This window comes from Micrasema longulum, unplaced genomic scaffold (assembly GCF_059751315.1).
Source record: "Micrasema longulum isolate JH-2025_06_02 unplaced genomic scaffold, ASM5975131v1 h1tg001764l, whole genome shotgun sequence".
In the NCBI taxonomy this organism is placed as follows: Eukaryota; Metazoa; Arthropoda; class Insecta; order Trichoptera; family Brachycentridae; genus Micrasema; species Micrasema longulum.
In genome coordinates, this window is record NW_028278939.1 from 367,556 (window position 1) to 394,439 (window position 26,884).

General features: G+C 30.3%; 1 protein-coding gene and 1 long non-coding RNA gene across 3 annotated transcripts; one reads left to right on the forward strand and one right to left on the reverse strand.

The window, feature by feature from the left end:
* Window positions 1-9,793: 9,793 nt before the first annotated feature.
* LOC148274070 (ras association domain-containing protein 8-like) lies at window positions 9,794-26,422 on the reverse strand. 2 transcript variants are annotated; one of them, XM_088237642.1, is made up of 12 exons: window positions 26,358-26,422; window positions 22,272-22,396; window positions 21,846-21,956; window positions 21,573-21,733; window positions 16,863-16,952; window positions 16,188-16,382; window positions 14,969-15,164; window positions 14,148-14,264; window positions 12,754-12,953; window positions 11,534-11,648; window positions 10,370-10,496; window positions 9,794-10,108 (listed from the first exon to the last, which is right to left on the reverse strand). In XM_088237642.1, exons 2-12 carry the CDS (start codon window positions 22,341-22,343, stop codon window positions 10,008-10,010), a joined length of 1,485 nt encoding a protein of 494 aa, XP_088093768.1. In that variant the 5' UTR covers window positions 22,344-22,396; window positions 26,358-26,422; the 3' UTR covers window positions 9,794-10,007. The 2 variants fall into 2 exon arrangements, with proteins under 2 accessions (XP_088093768.1, XP_088093767.1); XM_088237641.1 differs by lacking the exon at window positions 26,358-26,422 and adding an exon at window positions 22,730-22,954.
* On the forward strand, window positions 14,214-15,325 carry LOC148274071 (uncharacterized). The gene is made up of 3 exons (XR_015824383.1): window positions 14,214-14,325; window positions 14,852-14,955; window positions 15,215-15,325. It is a non-coding gene; the product is annotated as an uncharacterized LOC148274071 (long non-coding RNA).
* Window positions 26,423-26,884: the final 462 nt, after the last annotated feature.

Here is a 26,884-nt window from a genome sequence, read left to right on the forward strand (position 1 = left end):
AAAAATTTTACCCGCCAATGTTTTACTATAGTAGAATAATCAAGATGGCGTCATTTTTTGACGTTTACCGGGTGTCGTTATTTGCTCACGTCTCTCAGTTTTGCTTTTATTTACAAATATGGAATGGATTACGCTTATTATGATCAATATAAATCGGAGGGTTCTTTCAATGATAACATTTTGTACTTATTGTCAAGAAAATGAAAACATTTTGAAAACAATTTGGCAGTATTATTCCACCAAACCTCGGACGGACAATTTCGTGTCAGTCAAATCTTGTCTTCATTTTAAAAATAATTTGGTTAAAGTTTTAAAAAATGTTTTGGTTTTTTTTTCAATTATAAAAAATGGCATGAACAAAGAACACATAAATATTATATTATACTCCCACATTATAATATTCCAGAGCTAAAATTTGCTATCTTGTTGGATTGACAGTATTTTAGTTGTCATTTAATTTTTCTTATCATTCTTGCTTTCAAATAAGATATTATAATATTGTTATTGTAACTCGGATTTTATTTCATTAAATTGAAAAAAAAAAAAAAAGATTATGTTAACCGATGTTATTTTGTTGCGTTTACTCAGTACCCATGCCATGTTGTCACTTGGTTTAATTTGTTTGGTGTTTTGACGTTTTCAAAGTCACATTCCACAGTGTAACCATTTGTAAAAAAATAATAAAGAACAATATTCAATTTTTGAGCTTTGGAATCAAAAAACCAGTGGTTACATTTTGCTATAGTAAAAATGCGGGTGAAACAACACACTGATAGTAGAACGATAGTAAAACCAAAATCGTTGGTAAATTAAACTATAGTAAAACTCTACTTTTACTAACGATCAAACAACCGGGCCTTAGTCCTTATAGCTAATTTATTTCATTAAATATTTTCATAACAAAACGGGTTACGTGGTATTGCAGTATCACTGACAATATTTACAAGTAACACTTCCTTCAGAAAAATATATTGGACTAATACATTATTCATGTTTCCAAATAAAAAATAGAAATTTGTTTTTTTTTACTTGACATGAATATGCATTTGAATCTTTGCAACTCAGGTTACGGAGGAATAGCTAACTTTTTTGTTTTTGTAAAACATCCTTGAAATGTTTACTTTCAACGAGAGTTGTCGAGTTGGTCATAAAACATTCAACTTAGTCTTTGCTTACGTTTTTAAAATGATTTAATAACCTATGATGGGGTAATTACTACAACTAGGTAACCTCAAAATCAGCATTTTTGAGTTAACTATTAAAAACACATTTTTGTATCCTCTGTGAATACTACAAACAGACAAGTTGTGCATTCAAATCATCATTGTATTATTTTAATGCATCATGACTAGAGAGGAAAATACAAATATGTGATTTAGTGGTTAACTCAAAAATCCTGATTTTGAAGTAAATTTATTACCCCGTGATATTACAAAATGGCTGGCAGTTGTCAATGAAAATACATATATCCAAACAGTTTTGAAAGTGATATACATTTAATGGCTATTTAATTAATTATTTATCAATCTACACTGCATAACAATTTGAATGCCCAAATTATGTTACCTCATATCGAATATCACTTTATTTGATATTGAGATATAATGGTAGAACGAGTCTGATCGGGAATCAGAGTGCTATATTTTCAAACTCTTTTTATTATTGGTGTATTTTATATTTATGCTTTATTGGTACATGATTAACAGTGTTTTTTTTTGTTTTTAACTATACAAAGGTAAGATAAGGTGATTAGTCTTCACTTCTGGTAACGGTCCTAGGCTACAATTACAAATGCTATCTTCATTGGAACATATTGTGAGGGTATACTTAACTTGACTAACAGACTTGTCGATATGTGTTTTATTATGTCATATCAATCGTCATTTGATCAAATCAAACTAAAAGGTGATGCTGAAATTTTACTTTGTGTTCAATACTAAATTTAAATTAATCTATTTCTCTTTCGTATTTCAATCTGTTATAAAAAGCGTTCATTTCAAAACAATTTAAAATTGAAATAAATCGCAATTAAAGCAAAAAGTGCTGGCTTCAACATGATTTTTATTTGACATCTGACAATTCCTAAGACGTTACAGTTAACTTGTCGTCCATCTCTATCTACTGTGGTATTACAAAGCCGGCACTATTGATATGTCGATAAGAGCATTCAGGAATACAGAGAAAAAAAAATTCATAGTGGCAACATTTTTTTCCAAATCTCAAAGGTCACGTGGTTTTACGCAAGCACTATAATTACCCCGAGTTTTTAAAATTTACTGCTAAATGATTCTGTATTGATTCTCGTAATTAAATGACATTAAACTTGATTTATTTCTCTTTCCTATTTTCAATAGGCTTCTAAGATGACAAGTAGCCATCTCAAAATGATTAAAAAATTATACTAATCATAATTAAAGCAAGAAGTACTTGGTGAAACTAAATTTTCGTCACTTTGAATGCGTAGATATGTGTACCGTGGGATACTTGTGCCCTCGGTATATACCAATGTACTTACTTCAAACTTAAAGATAACGGGGTCGGTAGTATATCTTTGTGATAATTCCGGAGAATTTATCTTCAACTATACCGTCATAATGAAAATATATGACTTTAGTGCGTGGATATGTGTTCCGTGAGGTATGCGTTCTCTTGGTACATATCGATGTATCTACCCAAAACTTAAAGATACAGGGTCGGTAGTGTTTCTTTGATATCGCTCGGAAGAATTTATCTTCAACTATACCGTCTTAGTGAAGGTATGGATTCCTTTTCTTCCGATTGTAGTTGGCCCCCAGAAAAAGGTTGAAATTAATGTAATATTAAAAAAATACTTAGAATTACTTAACGCTGAATCTAAAAGGCGCAAGTAGTCCCTCACTTACTGCAATTTTGACTCCCGTTGCTTGTTGGCAAAATTTTGTTTTCTTAAATTTTGATTAATTTTCCCAACAGTTTCATCTGAAACATTTTCATTTCTATCAATTTTGCTAGGAGTTAAGTGTTTAGTCTTCAAAAGACATGAATTCGTATTCTTTTTTTTAAATACGTAATGTCTACACCGATTGGTTTCCGAAGAAACACAATTTTCAAAAAAAAAAATTTACTAGTTTTTAGTCACAATTTATAAGAGGATTCAGATACATTGAATCACTCAACTGCTCACAACAAAACTTCGAGTTATATTAAAAATTCTCCCAATTGCGCAGAGAAAAAATTTAGAGTATAAATAATTAGTAGAAAAATTTTTTCAGTCGCACAAGCGCGATACCAAGGTGTAAAAAATAAAACACTTATTATGTCATTAATTTGTCGTTTTCCTAATTCGTTGAGTACTGCTACTGTACAGTAGATACTGTATTGTAGTCCAGCTCTGGAATTACTCAACTGCCATCAATGTGTTTTTGCTGATCAATAAAATCTGTAAAAATTCTAAAATAAAACACATTTGCATAAAAAAATATTTTAATAACCAGTGTAAATAGTATTAAAATACTATTGTTTCTTTCTTAAATTGTGAATCGTTTTAACAACATATGTTTTCATCTTTTATAGTCTGGTTTTTGTACCAGAAGGTTTATTTATTCAATTCAAATCAAAATTTGTTAATCTTATTGAATTTTTTTAAATACACGTATACTGTTCAAATTTATACATTTTATAATAATTTAAACAAAATATTTAGATTTTGCAAACTGAAATCCGTGTAAATTTTGTTTTACAGCATTTATACTGTGTGTTTTTCAAATGCCACATACTTTTTTTAATCAGACCCAAAAAAAACGAATTTTTAACTTATGTATGTAGGAGCGCTGAATTTTTTTTTTAAGTAACACTTTAATACACCTTAATATTTAGATTTGATTGATATTTTTTTAATCATTTTGTTTTTTTTTTATCTTCAGTGGATATAAACTCTTTATCTTCAACGCAGATCATTGGAGATTTTTTTAATTGTGTAATTTATAAATTTGGGTTTGGTTTGGTTTGGTTAGGTTGCGGTAAATAAATATGTATGTACATGTATGTAACAATAGCTTCCTTGAATTTCAATATCGCTAGATAATTGGAATCCTATCGCAACCAAAATATGTATAATTATTGTATTAGAGTCTGACTAATAATAAAAATAAAACCTATTGCACATTTTGTTATTTTATTAATTTGCAGAACATTAAAATTTTTAAAACTGTGTCTATAAATCAGTGGTGTTGTAAGATTTTGATTCCCCAATTGAAGGTGGACAGAAGAAATGTTTGTGTTAGTATACATATTTATTACATACCGAATAAGATACAACACCATGTTGTGAAGCGCAAAAGTAACGGCGATAATAACTGACTCACTGAACTGGACTGCATGTTGGAATTGACTGACTAACTTCCTGCACAACTGGGCTGACCTAACTGATGTTATCACACCCTGTGGTCTCTTTTATAGGCTGAGTCCTTTTGTTCTTCATTTATCCATGGCCAGAATGAAATGTACTCCAGGATATTGATCTAAATATTTCATCTGATTTAGTTATCGAGTTAACGTCTTATGTGCAGTACTGTTGATCTTGCAGAATATAATGTACTGTATTCAATAGAAAATATTAAGTTTCTTCTTGGGTCGTTGCTCAATATTTCAGGTAAAATCATTTGGCATGTATGTGTCATCGATAACTGGACTTTGACCCCACAGTATATTTACCTAATGGTGCATTGGGTTTAGCTATCAGAATTCAAAGTACTGGTTATAACATCTTGAAGAGAAACCAAAGAAATGTAATATCTTACTATGTACTTACATTCTAGGTACCAGTTTGCCCACCACATCCGAGGACTTGAGTTTCCTTGGTGGTGCCCACATACTAGAAAAAATTGCTTGTTGCCAAATGAGAAAAGCTGCGCGAAGGGGCTCTCTGTAATCTGGTAGCCTTGACATATTTGTGTTAAAAGAAGGTAATCCAGAAGTTCATATTATGTTCTTCATTGGATTGAGGAAAAGGGGGAAGAACATTCTTCACTAACTGGGATTAAATTGATTGTACATGGGGGATTAAATTGATTTAATTTGCCAAAATTATTACAAAACTTGTTAAAAACCTTTAATTCATTTTTGGAAGCCACTGGGTCTTTATATCCGACAGGACCTATAAAAGAGCCACAGATAGTAGTGAGAAGCTCCATTCGGTATTCATAGAAGGGACAAGAGCACAGGCTGTGTTCAGAAGATTGATTATAATATCCGCAGCAGCATGAAACGGAATAACCAATGTTAAAAACAGGTGAGGTGGGGGGTACCCAGTCCAGGGTTGCGTGAAGTATAGTAATTGAATGTATTGAACCCTATGTGGTGCCATTTAAAATGACTCCTTGTTTCTCCATTTAGTTGTTTGTCTAATAATGTAAATGTTATAAACAAAGGAAAGGGAAGGAAAAATAAAATAAACTAGTTCGAACACCATGGCTTTATTAAACTGTAACATAAAGTACACTACTTACTTATAATATGCGATTTATATTTCATTTACATTTCACATAATAAGACTCATTGTATTCAGCTGCAAAAACTTTACACAATTACAATATTTGATTTAATTAACATAAAATAGAGATATATTTAATAGAAATAACGTTAAATATAAGAGATCATATTTCTGAAATACAGAGCATTGCTTAGATATTGGTAATACATAATACATTCGATATATATATATAAATAATCAAATTAATCTCATTGTAGTTTTAAAAATTCATGCAAAAATAAAACAACTGTGCGAGTGCCACCAAAGAGAAAAACATTTATCTGTGCATTTATTTAAGTTAACCACAATCTTATGCAGCAAAACTCGATGTAATATTATTGCACGCCGGAACAATACATTACATTTTTAAAGATAATATAAGTTTTTCCGTTGGTTATGCAGTGACATGATGTACTCCTTGATATAATTAATTCGGTGGATTTTATATAAATTAATAGCAACAAATCATTAATTTTTTAAAGTAACATCACTGATGCATGAAAATTTTGTGTTTTAACTTGAGAGATTAGTGAAGATAATAATAAAGTGCTTAAAAGTGCATTCACACAAAGGTGTATCCCGGAACCCTGTTAATTACACTAATATTTTTTCCTCATCACACATGATTGGTCAATTGCATTATTTTCTTTGATTGAATTAAAATTCACTTCATAATACTTAATGATAAATCATTATAAAATAAAAACACTAATTGTTAATAGTATTGCAGATGTTTGTAACTATTTTACTTCACAGACAGAAGAGTTGAGGAAATTTTGATGTTTGAACATGGGCAGAATAGGGAATGTTACAGTTTGTAAAGTTATCATTTAAACCAGCCAATGACAGATCATAAGCTTTGTAAACAAGACTTCCATTTTCCCTTAAAATTGTTTACATTACATTACATTTTTTTTGCACCACAACAGGTCAGGAGGCCTAATTACAGTGGTGAATTACATCACAGAGCACCCAGGCTTGAGAAAAATCACATTTTAATTTTTTGCGTTCTCACCGGGAATCGAACCCGGAACCTTCCGTGCGTGAGTCAAGCATCTTGACCACTACACCACGGAGGCCGCCTCTGTTCTCCCTCTCTGTAGCAATATGTCCATACTAATAACAAAGTATTTATTTTATAATAATTTATATTTTGAACTCCGTGACATTTGATCTATAACGAGGCGCTGGTGAATAGATCATAATAATGTCCGATTGAATACTATAACCATTTTTATTCAGAGAACTTTAAAATTTAAGTCTTAAAATAATGGGTTGAACCCTACCCAAAGCTTGCATGCACTGGATATTAAGTACATTAGGTATATATTCTATAGATCGGCCTCATTAGGCAATAAATTTTATTACATATTTTTAACCCTTTCAGCCCGGGTATTCATTAAAATATTACACGAAATTTAAGATTTTTTACTCACGTACCTACCAAAATTAAAAAGCAGCTAGATTATTTTTTAATTACTGGTATTCCTAATTATGTCTGTTTTTTCTTCTTTTGTTTGTAGTCACCATTTTATAGAAAAGTTAGTTTTTAGGTGGTCATCCTTCTAAATGATATTTAAGGCAAGTTTTTAAAATATTGCACTAAAATTAAACTCATTTTCTTGAATAAACATATACCGGAAGATAGTAATTACTCATGTTTCAGTGATTTTGTCAATTTATTATTAGTTTGAAACCCAGTTTTCGTTTAAAATAAACATTAAATCATTTCTAAGCACAAAAGATAAAAATAAAAAAAATTGAAATATCAAAGATTTTCTAATATCTCTTTTAGTACATACAAAATATTATTTTTTTCCACGGGAATTTATTAAGGTCTGAAAGGGTTAGATACATTTCAAATACACATTTATAATTGCAGCTTTCTACTAACATTTAATACATAAAATAAAATCGTGGATACTAATTGGTATCTCCAAAGAACAAATTAATATTACTACATTTAACTAAGTACTACACATGTAAAGATTTCAAATAACATGCGCGGATTGTATGTTTAGAATATGTATTTATTATGTAGGATAGTATTATGCTGCCTACGTCATTTGGTTTCAGAAGAAAACCAAATTATTAAGGTGATTCTGAAGGAAAATATGAAACTAATTATAGCGCTTTTATCATTTTTTATTGAAAAATGCCCCTTTTTACGTTTATTTCCAATGGAAATTTTACAAAACTTGGTTTGCGGAAATTTTACACTATATTGTAAAACAAAATAAAAATAACTTATCTTGTTTTTTGTTTCGTACACCATTTTGTAAAAAAGGACCGAAATTATATTGTTATGATATTTGTTACAATCAACACAGTGTAAAGTTCCCACAAACCAAGTTTTGTAAAATTTCTATTGAAAATAAACGTAAAAATGGCATTTTTAAATAAAAAATTATAAAAACGCTATTTATGAATAATTAGTTTCATATTTTCATTCAGAATCATCTTAATTCAACTGAGTAGAAAATAATTTTCATAATTACTCGGGATTTTTTAATCAGTGCTATTACATACTTCTACAATTTCAAAGAGTTCATAGTTAACATTTGTGCTATTATTCAAGATTAACTGATAAAATAATTAATAGCATGCGTAAAATATAATTACATTTGTAGATATACACGCACGCATGTTTGTTTGTTCGTCAAAGACAAATAATGCTATAATTTACCAATAATATGTCACAAATATACAGTCTTAAAAACCTTTCTCTTCAAAGATTGCTTTTGCAGCAGTTAAAATGGCAATATGTAGGAATTGGACTAGATAAATACATTTACGCTATTTATACATAACTAAAGAAGATTTAAAATTACAAGTATCAGAGATAATGAAAATAATAATGTAGTTGACAGTAGACTTGTATCATAATGAGCATAGAAAAAGAATGTAAATTTGGCAACATCCACAATATAGCATCAAGAATGAGAAAAATGAGGAAGTTCAGCGCTATGGAAAATTGCATACAAAAAATGTTTTCTTACGCGCAGTAAAAAATTTGAAAATTCAATTACTTTGAAACATCACAGGTTCATGTGAACAACAACCAATCAATTAAAGCGTCGTATCCATGTTTTTCAACATTTAACACAAAACGGAAAACACATACTTGAACTCATGACGGGTAGTGTAATTTCAAAATTTAAAATATCATGGCGATGATAATACGACGCATAAAAGTTTTTTTTTTGGGGTTAGTTTGATAGTCTATTATCGAAAAAAAATATATAAAAAAAGCCACTGAACTTCATCATTCTTAATTTAGTAAAAAGGCAGTGTATTTTATACGAAAAGGTAGAAAATATTTTCATGACATTCATTCATTTTCACTATTCCTTTTCCGCACCTAATAGTGCATAGGGCACTGCATGGTACATCAATCACAACATATGTCAACCATTTTTGTTTTATGAAGGTAAAATGATCAGTTTTACGTTTCAGTCGCCAGTCCTGGAACTATAGAATATGTATTCTCGTCTAAAATACCTGTAGAAATATGTACACCTAAAAGTTTTCATCATTGATGTTATCTTTTGAATGGACACGGTTTATATAAACTTTACATAAATCTACTGTTTGATTACAAATCGTAAGATGTGATTATCAGTAAGATGATCATAAATTTAGTAGGGTAAGGCCTATTGTCAATCTGCAGGTTCATTAATCAAAAATTAAATAAATTTGAATTTGTACTAAATTGATACAATATTACTTAGAAGGTAAGTTTATAAAGATATGCATTTTTAATGTTTCTGCTATAAAAAGTTATATATATTAAGTATTGGTACATGCTCATTAAAATTTATTAAAATAAATGATAAAAGCATTAAGATTACACAAGCCTAAGACTCAAGTAAAGTAGGCACATTTATCGAAGATTATAAAATAATCTTATCATATTTATTCGCACAGAAATTTAGTTTACAAATAGAAGAAGTGGAAATATATATTTTTTCAATTTGTTAAATTCTATTTAGATCTAATAATTTCTGTAATATTAACCATAAAGTCTTCGTTTTTACTGGTCAATTTAAAAACTAATGCAGCCAGAACAAAAAGCAAAATCTACTAGCTTAACTTTTTTAAATGACACGTAATGTGTACATGAATATTTTAATGTGTATTTAATTCATGAGTCATAAAATTAGATTCATTACAAATCTATAAATAACTATTCAAACAGTAGAAAATGGCACTGCTAATTAACACTAAATACCTACAACTCGTTAAGTACAATAATAATCCCACTATGAACAGCAAAATCAACGGTTTCTTTTTTTAACGGAGTGCGCGGTAAATCTAACAATCATATTTCTAAATGATATAATATGTTTAATGCTAAAACTAAAAATATTCATTGGTATATATGCGATATATTGGAGAGATGGCTCTCGAAATATAGATTCTAGGACATCTAATTTTCTCTCTATCAGATAACGGGTTAATAAAATAAATATGTTACTTTGTTCCCACCACCGAGGGATCAGACCCAAACTCCGTGAGGATTTTTATTTGTCGGAACAGCATTTTCCAGTTGTCTTGGAGATCCGATAATTCTTCTAGTGCTTCCTGGCTTACTCGAGCCTGCAATTACAAGATAATTCAATAAAAATATTCAAAATTTTTAGAGAGGTATCTTATAGAATTGTACTGCCATTAGAGGCAAATTACCCTGAAAAGAGAGGTTTCCTGGTATTATGGACTTACATCAACGGGTGTGCTATTCTGGACAAAAATTGTGTTTGGCAGAATTTTGTAGGTATAGATACATGCTTAAACCTGGTATTTTTCCCATAAAAAAAACTTATAACAATTTTTAAAAGCACGTGAATTGTAAAAAATTACCTTCCAGCAGGTGACGTATTTCATCAGTAGTTCCGGATAGACTTTGAAGGTTAGCTTCCTTCATCTCGTTCACCAACTGTTCTACCTGCCGCTTCTTGTCTAATATCGCAGCTTCCAACATACCCACCTAAACATGAGAATAAACAAATAAAGAAATTATGACAAAATAACATTTATTTAAATGGAATGAAAATTTTGAACCTGTTCAATACTGCAATTAAAAATTAAATAAAAATTTGAAACCAGTTGCTATAAAAAAATTGTTATGAGCATCAGTTTTATTCATGTTTTTATTATTAACATGCAGTGATTTTAAAATAAAACCAATTATGATTAGGTACTTATACAATATTATGTAAAATGTGGAAACATTCTTTTTTATTTTCTTCTTTATTCTTTAAATAAATAATAATTTAAAGGTAAATAAAAATGAAACTTCATATTATGCTACAGAGAAAATAGAAAAACACTTCTAGCCGCTGTTGTACATACTCAAATCCATATTAGATTTTACAATACATTATAAATAGAGTCACCTTAATTTGAATGTAAAGTGAGTAATTTTTTTCTGTATTTGAGATTATGATTTAATATTTTTCACGATACAAAATAGCATGTATCTCTGTTATTCGAATGAAGAAATTGTTGACATAAATATTTTCAAATAAAGTGTATCTCAAAAAAGATGTCCCGTATTAGCCTGAATATTTAAAATGTGATATTTTTTACACAAAATATTTTTCTAAAAAAAACATTTACGATATATTTCTTTCTCTCTCCTTTCAGCTTTACTCGGCGGAACTAAGAGACGCGGGATTGACGCGGGAGGATGCAATAGGGTCTCCTGGAGATATCTAGTGATGTCCACACGCTTCACTTAAGAGCGGATGTGGAAAAATAAGAAAGAAAAGAGACATTGCAATTTTAAAGTTAAAAGCTCATCCCAAATAACAATTTTAAAAAACCACTAGTAGAATATTATAAAACATTCCTTTTTCTATGTAAAAAATACTAAATATTTCAATTTACTTTTAAACAATGATTATTTGATGCCACTGATGAAGAGATCTCACTTTTCGAAAATTTGTAGCTACCAACTTGTTCCAGAAACCCACTGTTATAATGTACATACTTATAAATAAACAAAAATAAATTCTAGTTCACCTCTCTCTTTAATGTATCGGCAGTCAGATGATTCATTTCTGTAGCATGTTTAGCTTGTTGTATCTCACTCTGCAATCTTTCTACTTCAGCCAACAGGGAACGCTCCAATTGTTGCCTGAAAAATGAAACCATTTCGTGCTAATTACATCTGAAATAAAATAACGTTGAACTTCTGTTGCTACGTAAAGTGGAGAAGTTTTAAAGATCAACTGTATATCGTGGGTATACTGGCAAAAAGCTTTAACTCTCAAATCACTGTTTTGAGAAATCAAGCATTTAAGTTTTGTTCCAATTTTACTCTTTTATATCTTATTTAAATATAGTAAGATGTTAAGTGCTCATTTAAGAACACGTTTTTAATTTTCCCGTTTCTTAATTTTATATTAAGTAAATATTTAGTTATATAAAGTTTTTAGCCTGAATAAAATACCAGTATACGACTTAACCTTAAATTCATTTTAAAACTACAGATATATGAAATTTAATATGACTTAGTGTATTTTTCCAGATTGTAGAGCGTTAAAAATTTTACAAAACTGCATCATTAAGTTAAATCCGCATATTTTCGAGTTAACGTTTTTTGCCAGTATACCCACGATACAATATAACACAAAAAATAAGTAGGTATTATAAATACACATCTAATTGATTTAACATGATTATCCCTTAGGGGACAGCTGTTTCTCCCATTAGGGCATTATCAAGATGTTTAGTTTGTAGTTAATAGTTTAAAGTACCTACTTAAATCAAGTTCATATATACCTCCGTTTAAAGACCAAACTGTGAATGCATTTACTGAACCACCTTAAGTTTAGCGACAAGCTGACTAAAAGTTCTGAGGAAAACTTTGATTTAGATTATTTGTAACTTAATGAGTCAACAACTTTGTATTACATTTATAGCCTTCTAGTATTACATGCATTGAAACTGCAGTATGGTCAGTTAGATTTTATAAAGTAAATTTTCTCTAACATAATTTCCACTGTTTAAAAAACTCGTGATTGGAAGTTAATCATCTTATCTTTTTGTCAATTAATTTAAGGGGTTTCTAGTAAAATTACATAATTATTAGAGATTACTAGTTAAGATCACATGAATATTTGATTATTGTGATTTTTCTCATCCAATTTAATGGATTTAATTTATTTTTCTTAACCCCGATAAAATTAGTTGAGTTAGTGACTAGTATGTGTGAATATTCAGCTATGTAAATAAATTACCTGGCATCTTGATTCCTGTTGACTGCCCTTTGTTCAAACTGAATATCATCAACCAGTTTCCTAATTTTATTCTTACACTGTAAAAGTTCCGTTTCGCAGTTGGCAAGTTTAGATCTCAATAGAGTCAGTTCAGACTTAAGAGTTTTCTCCGCTTGCTTCGCTATATCAGCTTCATCTTCAATATAAGCCAAGGATTGAACCTAAAAACCAAATTAAAGAGACAATCAGGCATAGTGGATTCAAAAAAAGACAATCAATGATATTATTAATAACATATTACCATGTATTATTATATAACTTTTCTGCATTCCATTTTTCGACATGTATAAATTTTGATTATTTTTATTTTTCTTTTATTATTTTGTATAATGATTTGATTATTTTGTATATTGTTTGAATTTGTTAATAAATGATTTTGATTTATATATAGAAGAGTCCCGACTTAACACGGAATTTTCTAACAAGTCGGGACATAAACAAAAATAAAAAATTATGCTCTATGATAAAATTGTATAAAAAAGAAAATGAAGGGGTTAAAAGCAAAAACGCCACTGTCCATGTTTTGTTTATGGGAAAACCAACAAAACCAGTAGCGAAAAGACTATTTCTTTTAAGTTCAATGTGAACATTGAACCTGGAATGAATAGTCTTTTCCCTATCTTATTTATTTAAAACTTCTAATACTAAAATAAGTGATATTTGCCGGGCTTATTGTCAGAGCAATATCTTCCAGCCAACCAAAATAAAAATTCGCTAAAATTTGTTCATAAAAAAATATACAGACATTTAATTTCAAATTACAGCTGTTTATTAGTTGGCAGATAGTGCTTGCACATATTAACTTGCTAGTAAAAATACTTATGTAATACACATTATCTATATGATGAGGAAAGAGGAATCAGGTAATCAGTTAGAAAAGAGACCGGAAAATATCGTAACCTAAGAGCAATATTTTGCGGAAGAATATTTTTTCTTCTTAATTATTAAGGAATATACTTTGGAGAACCAAGTTTTGTTTCGAATATTAAATTTACTGATATCAATAAAACCAATAGCTAAACCAGAGTTTGATTCTCAAAATGTATTCCTTGTTAATTGAAACGAAGAAGTATTCTCCTGTAAAATATTATGTAATATATATGTTATGATGTTTTGGCAATCATCGCTCGCTATAATAATGTTCAAGGTGATTTTTTTATACGAAAAGGTAGCTCATTCTAAAGTCTGGCACCTTGAACAGAAAAAGAATTGCTGAAGAATGATGTGGTATGTCGAGGAATGGAAAGTGTTATCTCCTGACAAGAGTCAAGTGATAAACCACGATCAGAAAGAATAAATACCATATTCTTTCGGTCTAATAATATAAATACGTTATATATGTAATGATAATGAACCTGGTCTGTGCTTATCCTGAGCTGAGTATCGCTGGAGTTAATCTGTTGTTGTATCATCTCCACTTGGTGCTGCTGTTCTCTGCCTTTGGATTCCCAGAACCCTATTTCCGCATCATACTAAAAAGAGAGCATTTTAATAGAATACGGTGTCTGGTGTATTACTAAAATTTCTCTATGGGTAAAGCTACTTTTGTTACAAAATCTAACTAAGCATTATTTAAATATTACTTATCTAAAATCATCCTCGTATGAAAGACAACAGGGCATAATTTTTGATTTTAACTTTTTAAAAAAGAAAAAAAAAATCTATTCAATTTTATATTATAAAAGCATTAGATTTATATTACACGGTTTACTTAGTTTTTACACAGATTGCACAGTTATATTACAATTTATAAAAGCATTATTTCTACGCAATATTATTAATACATTTTCTTGCCCTAATGTAAATAAAAAGAATAAACTAATGTAATAAGATAAACGTGACAATGGCTAAACTATAGAATTTGTTATATGATGCTACAATATTAATTTAATATTTTATGATTATGTACATACACTAAGAAAAAACAGAGCTGAATTAAAATACCAGATTTGTTTTCGTAATCCACTTGGTGAGAAAAACTAAACTACCTTATTAAGGATAACTTAATTGAAATGGTTATTTCTGAATAGTTCATAAGACAAATGTTTCAACTTTCCAGGAATCGGAGTAAGCAGCATCTTTCTTTGGAAGACGGATCCTGATGACATATGCTTCCCCCTAACCACTGTGCCCGAAAAAGTGAGAAAAATACATATTTGAAAAGTGAGTTACCTACCTTTGTTAGATCCGCCTGTTGATTGGATAGTTTCTCCCGCTGGTAGTTGACGAGGGACACCAGATCTCGGTACTGTTGGCTGTAGGCCACCGCCTCGCTGCTCATAGTGTCCGGCGGGGGACTGCCTGGGCCAGGAGCACCCACCCCTGGCTTGATGTTTGCTGGCGGGGGAGAACGGTATGGAGGAGGGGGGTCCCTGTGAAAACAAAAGTAATTCAAATTAAATATTTTCTTTTGCCTTAACAGGGTCAAGTGCGGCACTGGGAGATGTGGGGACATGATGCACAAACGGGGGAAAATACCCTCACCGGTTTATAACTGTTGTGCCGAAAGCCAAACCATCAGCATATTGTCAAGGATTGCCCAGCAAGACGCTACCATCCAACGGACTTCCTGACTATGGTTCCTAAATTGATTCCATGTCTGACAGGCCTGGGTCTAGACCTCTTAATTTTATTTAGTTTCTTTTCTCATTTTCATGTTTTTGTCTTCTTAAAATTGATTCCTGCTATACGATGAAGAATTAAAAAAAAAAAACGGATGGTAAAACGTGAGCAGAACAATGAATGCTACTCGGTGTGTAAAGTGATTAATTATTATAAAATAGTTTGAATTGAATTACCCATCATCAGGTGTAAATATAAACTATATTCAGAATACCTGAGTGAAAGTTGTGTTATAATATATTAAAATTTTATGTGGTAAAAATTACAAAGTGTTTCATTTTAAATCAATTCAAAATGTTTTTCAACAAAGTAAATGCTGAAACAATAAATAATACAAAATAAATAGTTTGTTATTAGTGTTACACATATTTATCTATTTAAAGAACTAACTTTAGTTTGGGAAGAGCACTCCTCTCATCGACGGGTGATACAAAACTAACATTATGAAAACAGAATACCTACTCTTTCAAATGTAATCATAAAGTCTAACTCTAAAATAAACAACTAAAGTAGGATTCGTGGGTTGGTATTCCACTTATCTACTGTGTTGACATATATATGGGTCTGAGTCTAGAGGAGGAGTAAGGAAACATGATCAATACAGACAAGAGAATGTTAAGGAGAATTTAATGTCACATTAAGATGGAATTCTTTTTACAGAATAAACTTGTGTAACACTTATTACAAAAAAATATATATAATCATTTATCGTGTCTAAATAAACTTCGACATACTGAAAACATTGTAAATTGATAAATTTAAATATTTTTTACCTGTAGGGAGGCACATCCTTTCTATTCTGGTGAACCGGAGAGGTCTTACTCTGGGGGACACCCCTGACCACACCCACCGGGTGGTTCCCGGAGTGTATCACACTTCCCATTACCATTGGCTGTGCGTTGTTCATAGTGTCACTCTGCATCTGTACCAACGTGTCTTGCCCGTTATTGAGCCAACCATTGGCACTGCTGTTAAACACATTAAACAAGAAACAATAAACCAACAATATCACAACCAACAAGTAAACTACAAGAATCACCGCCATGTAATCCATTCGTATTTTTTCAGACATATCGACAGGAAAAAAAACACAAGAAAACGCATAATGTATTCCTACGATTCATGCAAATACAGTTTTTGGCCAATGTGTTCAGCAAAAGGACATCTGATACAGTCTCCAACACAATCACAACCCACTTTACATTAAATAATCTTATTACGCTTGTAACAATATAAAAGTAACGACATTACTAGTTGAAGACTGAATCAAACTAGACTGACTTAATGTAGAAAAGAGAAATTTATTATGTAGTTACTTTTGTACTTTTCTAATCAGGTTTTTACTATACTTGTATAAATATTAAATAAAATAGTGAAGAGGTTGAACATAATAAATTATGTATTATAAAGATACCAGTTAGGGAATAGTCGACTCTTTAATACCATACCTGTGAGTGAGACTTTTCCGTCCATCTTTGGACCTCTCTAGCCCGTGTGTCGCGAGATCACTACTGCCCCCTGATTGACTGCTTCCAGAACTGAAATTCAATAAGTATTTTTAATAAGAATATTTCCAGTTTCTCCAAATGTTTTATTTTATACATATATAAAAGTTCATTTATACATATTATATTAAAGCAGGTTTATTGTCTTAGGGTAATTTCATTCTACCCACCTAAATAGTTTACTACGTTTGTAGAAAACTGTTGAATTTTAAAACCTAGAATATGGGTGGCCAACGCGGGGCCGGGTATCAACTTGGGGCCCACGAAGCCGGATCATAATTATGAATAAACATTTTTACTTTTAGTGTACCTTAAACCGCTAAAAGGAAAATTTCGAGAGCGCAGCTGAAATACCGTGTCCAGAAAAGGAGAAATATTTATCCCAAATAAGCCTGGCTTATCAAACTGTTACTAGACGTGAATTCATAATGGAAAACATATAAAAAATAATTTGAAAAATCAAGCATCTGAGTTCATATTATCTTCTCTAGCATTAGAAAACTCTTTAAGTGTAGCATCAGCTTCAGTGGAAATTAACATTGACGATCTTAGGTCTGCCAAACAAAGTTACGTTAAACGAAAATAGTTAGTGATTCATATTTTTTATTTGTTTTTTTTATTTGTAACTTTTTTAAAAACCTGTTAGGGTTATATTAGCTTATTTTAATACATGTCAAATTATGTTATGTCTCATCTGCTTCGTGTAGTCATCATGTGGTTCTTAATGCTGATTTTTAAATAGTCTCCAGTATTATTTTTAAAGTAGTTAGGTAAGTTATTGTAGTATTTATGTCCATTGTATAGTATTTTTGATTGCCCTGCATTTCTCCTTGCTTTTTAATGTGGTAGTGTTGTTATTGTCTGGTATTATATTTGTGTGTCAGTATTTTTGGTTACTGTTATGTCATCGTCTTGTATGTTCACGAGTGCAATTTTATTTTCTATTTTTATCATCACAATTTATGTAAATATATATTTCTTTTTTTTTTAACTAAAAAATACACATAATATTTAAGAAAACTAACAAATAATGGTATAAACAACCCCTGTGTGAACTTCAAAAAACAGTGAGATGACTCACACAAAGTTGCTAAAATAATCAGAAGAAGAATGAGAAATATGAAAAAATTAGGAAACATAATGTATCTGAATTGATTAACTTGTAATATAGTAAGTAAAATTATTGTTGTATAATACACATTAATTATAATGTAAGTTGTAACTAGTTGTTTAAGTTTATTTTTACAACTATCTAAATAAATACATTACATTACACAACTGGCTTTTTTTTCATTCAGTTCAATTGTAGGGTTTAAACCCTTAAGTAAGGTATGTTGTATATTAGTTTTATGATTATAAAAATATTAAATGCATAGTAAATAATGTATTTCTAGATAAGGTGTCCTTTTATATCAATGATTCATAAGAATGCAATTTGTATCTCAATAGTAAATAGTTAGCATAACAGAAAACAATTGTGTTTCTACTTTCACTTCTATAGTCTGTAAGCAGGGTCTTGTTTACACAAGGTTACAACAAGATTGGGCAATTGATTAATAAGAAGAAAATAAATGGCTCAGAAACCCCAGAGTACAAATTATATGCACCATAACTAATTATTTGTATTTTTAGTTAGTTAAATCTTTTTGAAAGGGGAATATGGATGTGTTTATGACCTGTTATTGGCCGATTTAAGATATCACTTGTGAGTAGGGTTGCCAACTCAATCTACCGAAAATCGGTGTCAGGAGGAAAAATAAAAAACAACTATAGTCAAATAAGAGCTTTTTTTTTTTATATTCACAAAACAACATCACAACTACATGGGCATATTTTCTTAAAATTATACCTATTTTTTACGCTGTGCGCATCGTTATATGAGGTTGCTGCGTACGTTCTCGGACTTCAATGTTAGTTATGAAATCGAACCCACTTATGCCTAATATTCTCCTAAAGCAGTTACTCTCAAAACTCAGAAGTCCGGCGTTTTGAGTTTAAACTGTTAGGGTTATAAAAACATATAAGGTCATAGTCATGTTTTCTCGTTTAGTTAGTGTAGAGTCGCCATGTGCTTTGTAATGTTGATTTTAAATTTGCCTCCAATATTTTATATTTAAAGCAGTAAATTTGTGGTTATTCATTTTAACAAAATAAATAAAACAACTTCGTTTTTAACCACTAATTTTTAATTTTTTAGCTTTGAAATCGGTCAGTGGAAAAAAAATTGTGGTTAAAAACAAAGTTGTTTTATTTATTTTATTCCATGATATAGTATTTTTGACTGCACTGCATTTGTCTCCAATGATTTTAACATACACGAAAAAAAATCATTCATAATAATGTATTTTTAATTGCAAAAGAAGTCTTGCTAGCAGGTTTATTGTGTGTTATATCTTTTTTTTACGTGCGTATTAATCGCAATTATTTATTTATCTTATTTTATTTTAAAAGAAGGCTTATAAATGATAAAGAGATGTATAGGTAACTCAATCTTAGTTGAGGCCATCCCATACACTCAAACAGCCTAAGTATTAGTGTGTCTCTACAGGTTCCAAAGGATACAATTGTGAGTTTATTGAACGCGTAGGCCCAATTAACACGAATCGTCCAAATCCACACGGCACAGTAAAATTAGGATGGATTGATTATATTATGTTGTATTTATTTAAAATTAATTCAGGGGCTACTCTTAGGTGAAAATCCTGCAAAAGTAAATCAAGTGGAGATTAGTCACCTTATTGCGTTTGCCTGACATTAAATAAATAAATGTAATTAAAAAAAATAACCAGAATTCTATAAATATCAACCCACCTTTGGTTATATTATTGTACTGTGCGGATTTTACAGCTGTGTGAAATGGCCCGTATTTCCAGGTATGATTTATGACATGATTAGAGTAATTGTAACTCAGGTACAGGATGACTTTTGAATTTATTAAAAAAAAAAAAACCCTTTTTTTCATATAATTTACTGAGAGATACAATGACAAAATAATAATAAAATAAAATAGTAATAATAGCGAACGGTTATGCTGCGGTAGCAATTCCAGTGAATACAAGTAGATCTAGTTTTATTTTGGTGCTGATTCATAGTAAATAATAAAAAATTAAGTATTTTGGTGTATGCATTAAAAATATAATATCATAAATATAAAACATAGAATAAAAATCAAAATAATAAATAAATATAAGAATACACATTAATTATATCCGCATTAACACGAAACATTGCTGTGTAAAATCACTCTGAATAAATATTTCACGTTTACCCCATGCACGGCAACCAAACACGTTAACCACTATACCGTATTATATATATTATTTTGGTGCTTTTCGTTTTATCTGCTGGAAAACTAAACATATTATTTTTATACCATTTTGGGGTAAATAAATTAGTTTTAATAGATATCTCATGAGTAACAAAGGTTTTTATCTTATACTTTTGTTTTTAGTAGGTATACAGACGCTTTACTAATGATGATTTTAATTTGTCATTTATTTAGCTTCAAATTTATATTTATTTAGTTTTTTCAGAAAACGCAGTAAATATGTTTTGTATGTCCAAATTATCTATTTGCTAATCTCTTTATCATTAACTATTAGTTTTTCCCGCTGTTTCAACTTATGAGCACGCTTGAGAATGATCCGTTCGCTATGGTATAGGTGTTTACTTTATTATGACATTATACTAATTTTTATTACTAATTACTAGACGTATGCGTCGAATGTTAATTAAAGGTTTTCCCGCCTATTCAGTATTATTAGATTTTGATAACGAGGCAAACATTATGGTAATAATCCTAATCCTTACAAAGAATTCAATAATCAACCACCAATACCAATAAACAACCTAACATTAAGATAAATAGTATCCGACGTGTTACTATAAAATGTTTCATTGTATTACATATTACAAATTTTATAAGATAAATAAATAAACATGAATACTTCTGAATTAAATAAATAAACACATTAATATTTTTGTATGCTTACTTCATTTTGTATTTTTTTTTGTAAATCGCCTTCGTGCATTTATTTAAAATAAAAGAAAAAATATTTAAAATTAAATATTCAAGAAAAAAATATAATATGGAGAGAAAAGAATCACTCTGTATTTAAAATCTATACTTGTAAGGGTACTGTGATCGCCTCAATTTAGGCTGCGTTACCTATAGATACAAACGTAAATTTAAATTTCAAACATTAAAAATATGAAATTGTTACTTTTGCAAAATAGTTTACCTTAGATCTAAATTTGTTGCAACAGAGATGGAAAACATTTTTGAGAAGGGAATATGGAAGTCTAGGCATTTACAGGGCTTATGACTTGTCATTAGCTGGTTTAAGTGGCCACTTTACACACCACAGGCCCTGAAAATCCCTTCTCAAAAATGTTTTCCCTATCTGTTTCAACAAATTTAGTTCCAAATAACTCCCTAGGGAGGAAATCCAGCCTGTCTATAAACATTTGGACATACTCAAAACATTGTTAGTTTACTTTATACGGAGGATTTCTCACTGTTTGTAATACTTTATACACGCTTGCAGTACCGTAGAAAATTTCATCTTTGCAAATATATTACATTAACCAGTTACCCATTACCCAATTTATGTAAAAATAAATATAATTAAAATAATAATTAATTTATTTTACCGTGTTGCATTTCCTGGAGGCGATTTTAAGCCTAAATTGCTGTAATTAATTGGAGAGCCAATACCGCCTTGCTGTTGGTGGTTGGACTTTGTATTTATAGAATCGGATCGTTGGAGAATAAACTGGACATCATTGGAATATTCTCCCCATTTCATTAAAATCTGGAAACGAAACAAAAACAATATACAATATTGCTCATTTAAAAAACATTTAGCAGCAACAATACTCTGAAATAAAATATAAATAAATATAGAGATTCATTTTGTAATTTACCTTTAGCGGAAATTCATGAGGTGCTAAAAGTCTTTCATTACTTCTCCAACGCTCAATAAGTGTAAAGCGACCAACTTTACCAGTGGCGTGAGCTAAAGCAAACACTACATCCTGTAAACAATGATAAGCAGTAAATAAATAGATTTCTAAAATTAATTAGGAGAGTTAGGAAGTAAAAAATATTCAACTGAAATAACTAACAATGGTAGGTACTAATTTGAAAAGGTGGCTATAGCATTCTATTAATCAAAAATTAGATTTATGATTAATAGAATGCTATAGCCACCACAATATTACAGATATAATGCTAAAACTGTGTGGTAAAAGGAAAAATTCCATTGATGTTCCACTAACCTAAAAATAGGATTCTGCATTCGTTAAAATTGAAACCAGATACCTTGAAAATAAATAAACAAATTGACAAACCTGGCAGGTTGTGACTTCTGTAACTCCACAGACTATCCTTTGTATTCCTTCGACCCAAACCTTCAGCTCCATCTAATTTCTCAGAAGTATGCACTAATGTGTGTCACTGGCACGACTGGCACATACTAGAAAGCAAGTGCGAATATATTTATACATAAATCCATTTTCCAGATTTTCACTAGACTATTTTTGCCTATTAACAAAAAAAGTCAACTAGTTCCCACATGTAAAATATTTTTACGATAACTGCAACGTTAGGCGGATGTAAATATTTAGGATAGTTATGAGTAGACAACAATGTAAACAAAACAAAAATGTAATTTATTAAATTATAAAACTGTCAGAGTAATGATGAGTAGTATTTGAACTAGATAAGAAAATAGCGCACAAATTACGCGAATGAACTTTGATGAGATAAGGATCGTTTTTGAGTAAAATAAGGTCAAAAGGTAATGTACCTGCTAATCGTAGGTTACAAGTTAAAAGACGCTAAACTCAATAATATAAATACACCCTTATGTATAATGGAATAATTTAACTATCCGAAAAACTCAATATAAGGATGAAGACATTTAATAACGCTCATTTTCACTCCACAAAACAATAAACGCCTTATATTTCACTAAGTTATTTTGAGCTTTCTTGTTTGTTAGCTAATGTCACTGGTCGGCCATTTATGGATTGACCACGATTTGACGTTTGAATTTACTAGGCCACGTAAACGCTGAACTTGAACTTAAATTATGTCTGATTGATAAATAATTCAATTAATTATAACATGTATATACTCATACTTATAAGTATATAATACTTATGCGTTTTATAGGTTTTAAACGGTTTTAGTTGATTTAGGGAAGTAAAGGAGTTTAAAGTAGGTACTTTTACGATAGGAATATTTGTTAAATTTTATTTTGATTTCGATAGGAGTGGGCGGAGATGGTATATTTATTAATGTTTGATCATGGTTTGATCGGCAAAACCTATGTAAAAGGTTTTAACATTTTCAATAATTCAATCATTATTTATTTTCATTCAGAAAACTTAGTTTTAAAATTCCATCATCAGGTACCTACGTTTTATTTTTTACTGAATTAAAAAATTCCTTAGCTTGCCAAAGCTATCACTCTCGGTAAATATTGATTTGATAAAGATTTGATTCTTCTTTATAAATTATTTAGTTGAAATATGGTAGTCATATTGTCATCTTTTAAAAATTGCCCCTTTCTTCCTCTCTTCTCCTTTATCTTCTAGAAGTAAAAACAAAAATATAAACTTACATTATATGTAGGTACCTTATTTCCACATTCCCCAATAATTCAATTTTTCCTTCATCTTGGTTATTTGTTTCCTTCCTCTCTGTTGAGATATCGATCGCTTTCAATAAAATCCTAAGATGGTTAAATTCCAGTATTTGTCTACTAAGGTTTGGACATACTCAAAATATTATATGCCTTATGGCATTCAATTATTTTTATTCTATGCCTTATGCTTATGTCATCATTATAGTGATCTATTTAGCCATACTCAAGAGTGCATAAGGCACTGAATTATAATTATAATAACAAGTAATATTTTTTTATGTTCTAAATATGAAAACATTCATCACACTATATCATCTCTTCTATCTTCTCTTAACCTTTGAAATGATTTTTTTTATGGGAAAATTTCTGAGTAAGATGGTATAAACTTTTAGGAGGCTGTTATTCCTACTTGGATCTTCTAAATATCCCGTGGCGAATTTGCCCTAAGGCCAAGTAGGTCTAGGCCTAGGATAGCCAGATATTAGGGATGGCCAAACGTAACAAAAAAATATTATAATATTAAAATATGGGCGTACGCAGGGAAGGCGTTTTACATACTCGAAAGAGTTATTCATTTTTTTGCAGTGTCAATTCAGCATTTGGAACTCTTTCAAGCCCATTTTACCGTGAAAAGTCTATCAACGACTCGTTGGTCAGCTCGTGCAGATGCATGCAAAAGTTTACACGAATCGTGGAATGAAATCCATGGAGCATTAGTCTCCATCGAAAATGACAGGCAAAGAGAGGTATACGTATGGAACTGGACGTCTTGAAACGGCGTTTTTTGAGGATTTTTACTGAATCGCATCAACTTGACAAGTACAACTTTAAACTTTAAAAACTTTATGATGTACTAATCTATTTTATTGGCAAAACACGAGATAACTTTGATGATTTCGAAAATAAAGCCAAAAAACTGTCCTATGCACAGGAATATGAAAGAGATTTTCGACTCGGAAGCGTAAGCTACTTCCTGGTGAGACTAATACAGGTGAAGAGATGCGGCAAAAGAATGATCTAGAAAACCTCAGAATCACTACACTTGAAAGGGGCGGCTGGTACTAGGTACCTACACTACACGGCCTAGATCGGCCGAGACTGCAAATCCGTCACTGTAAATATCCCAGTCTACATAAAATTATTCACATGCATGGCAGAAATCATCCTTCGTGAATTGCCAAAAAAATAAAAAATATTTGTAGTATTAACTAGTAATGGAGATGACAAGTCTCATGCACAGTAGGAAATATTATTTATCATATTCACATATCATCGGGATTATAAAACAACGACTCATGTGATTTTCTTCAAATTTACATGAGAGCGATTAGAATTTATTTTTGACACTATGTCACAACTCACAACTTGATAAGTGCAAAAGTATACCATTTGATACGTGAGTAAGTGAAATATATGTTTATATATATGTTCTTTTTCAGACCTGGAAAAAATTTACTTTATCATAGAATTTCAAATAGTCTTAATTCTATGTACTTTATATAACTTTTTCAATATCTATATCATAGAATTAAGATTCTATATTCTATGATCTATATATATATATATATATATAAAAGGCAATGTTCAAATGGTTGTCTTCGATGGACTGAATAACTACTGGACCGATTTACGCGCGGTTCCCAGATAAATGTACATCTTTGCCCCGAGAAGGTTTATAGCTCATAAAATCTTCAATTTATTGAGTAGAAAAAAAGTTAGGAGCATACCAAGTGTTTTTTTTTATCCATCACCAGGGTTGCATTTGCCGAGAATGCGTTTTCTAAAAAAATGGATGGATGTTATTTTTTGTGTATTAAAAAGTTTGTTTTTAAATGTTTACAGACAACATTAGTTTTTTTATGGATCCCAATAGATTATTTCGTTGAATTCCTTATTATCTACCCATTTATTTATTTTTTCTGTATTTTTGGTTATACTAAAATAATATCAACTGATATTCTATACATTTTTGAAAATCGCATTCTTGACTCAAGTGCATCCCTGAGCAGAGTTTGACATTTGCTAAAAGAATTCTATATTTGAAAATAATAGATTATTTCATGTTTTGGAATTCAAACATAAACAAGTACTTAGGTACCTACTTAAATTAAATTTTTGAATGTCCATTATTTTTAGATTTGGAATTCAATCATAAACAAATACGTAGGTACCTACTTACCAATGAAAAGTTCAAAAAAATTTTTTTTTTCGTTTATCCTAACGGTTTTTACTAAAGATTTTAATCAAAGTTTTGTAAGTTTACGTAATTATGTTTAATCGTAAGAGAAAAATATTAAAACATACCTACTAAAGTATGAGGAGAATTTATGACACAGAACACTCAGGCTTAAGAAAATAGATAGAAGATAAAAGTATAAAAGAATAACAAAATCTCCAGATAAATCACTTTTCAGCAGATTTTTGTCATCACGAACTAACTCAGAACTCTCAAAATATCCAAGCGAATACACTAGAGGTCTTGCTTGCATATACCTACTTGCTTAGTCTTCTTCTTGAGTCCAGTGTTGAACAAATATCTCCCATTCAGACATCCACAATTCCTTGTCAGCCACTTCCCTTTGCCACCTTGTATCTGCAATCCTCCTGATATCGTCGGACCATTTGGTCTGGGGTCTCTCTACTTGTGTATACTTAGTCAACAACTATTATATTTCCTTGGGCAAAATTTAGAGCAATTCTCAGCAAAATAAACACCTACACAGGTGTAAGTTATTTTGCTAAATTTTAATAGTGAGTATGCTCAACCAGATATTATTATACCTACCTACAAAGATCTTTTTTCTTCTGGATCATATTATTATTTTGCTTCACTTTGTAGAACAATAATTTAACTAAATATTGATTATTGTGTGAATAGTACCTACTATCAGGTACCAATGGTATTTTTATTCCCTTTTTTTTACTGTGAACAAAAGAAAAAACGCAGGCAATTAAAAAAATCCCATACATTGTAATATATTAAACTTGTTTTTATGTTATTAAGTTATATTTATTATTTATAAGTTTTCTTTCAAAAAAACTCTTTAAACACTTTTAATTGAAAGAAGTACTTTACTAGGATCCTAACTTTACTAGGAGACAGCTCCAATAGGCCCTGAGCCCTACCGTGGGTTGCCCAAATGTGCTTCTCGGAACGAGCTTAGGTAATGGGCTAGGAGGCAGAGAGTAATGCTTTTGCAATAAGTACCTGGTCAGCACCATGCAAAGGAACTGATAAAGAGGTACTCGCAAAGATTTGCCTTCGACCTAATAAAGATCAGCCGAAATCATGTGAGAGTTATCACTAGAGCC

What these genes read in the sequence shown, in the direction of transcription:
- LOC148274070 (XM_088237642.1), bottom strand. Translation starts at nt 22,343, where the DNA reads ATGGAGCTGAAGGTTTGGGTCGAAGGAATACAAAGGATAGTCTGTGGA. An exon ending in CAGAAGTCACAACCTGCCAG is followed by an intron (nt 21,957 to 22,271) that starts GTTTGTCAATTT and finishes CATTGTTTACAG; the next exon opens with GATGTAGTGTTTGCTTTAGC. An exon ending in AAGGATGTGCCTCCCTACAG is followed by an intron (nt 15,165 to 16,187) that starts GTAAAAAATATT and finishes TTGTTTTCACAG; the next exon opens with GGACCCCCCTCCTCCATACC.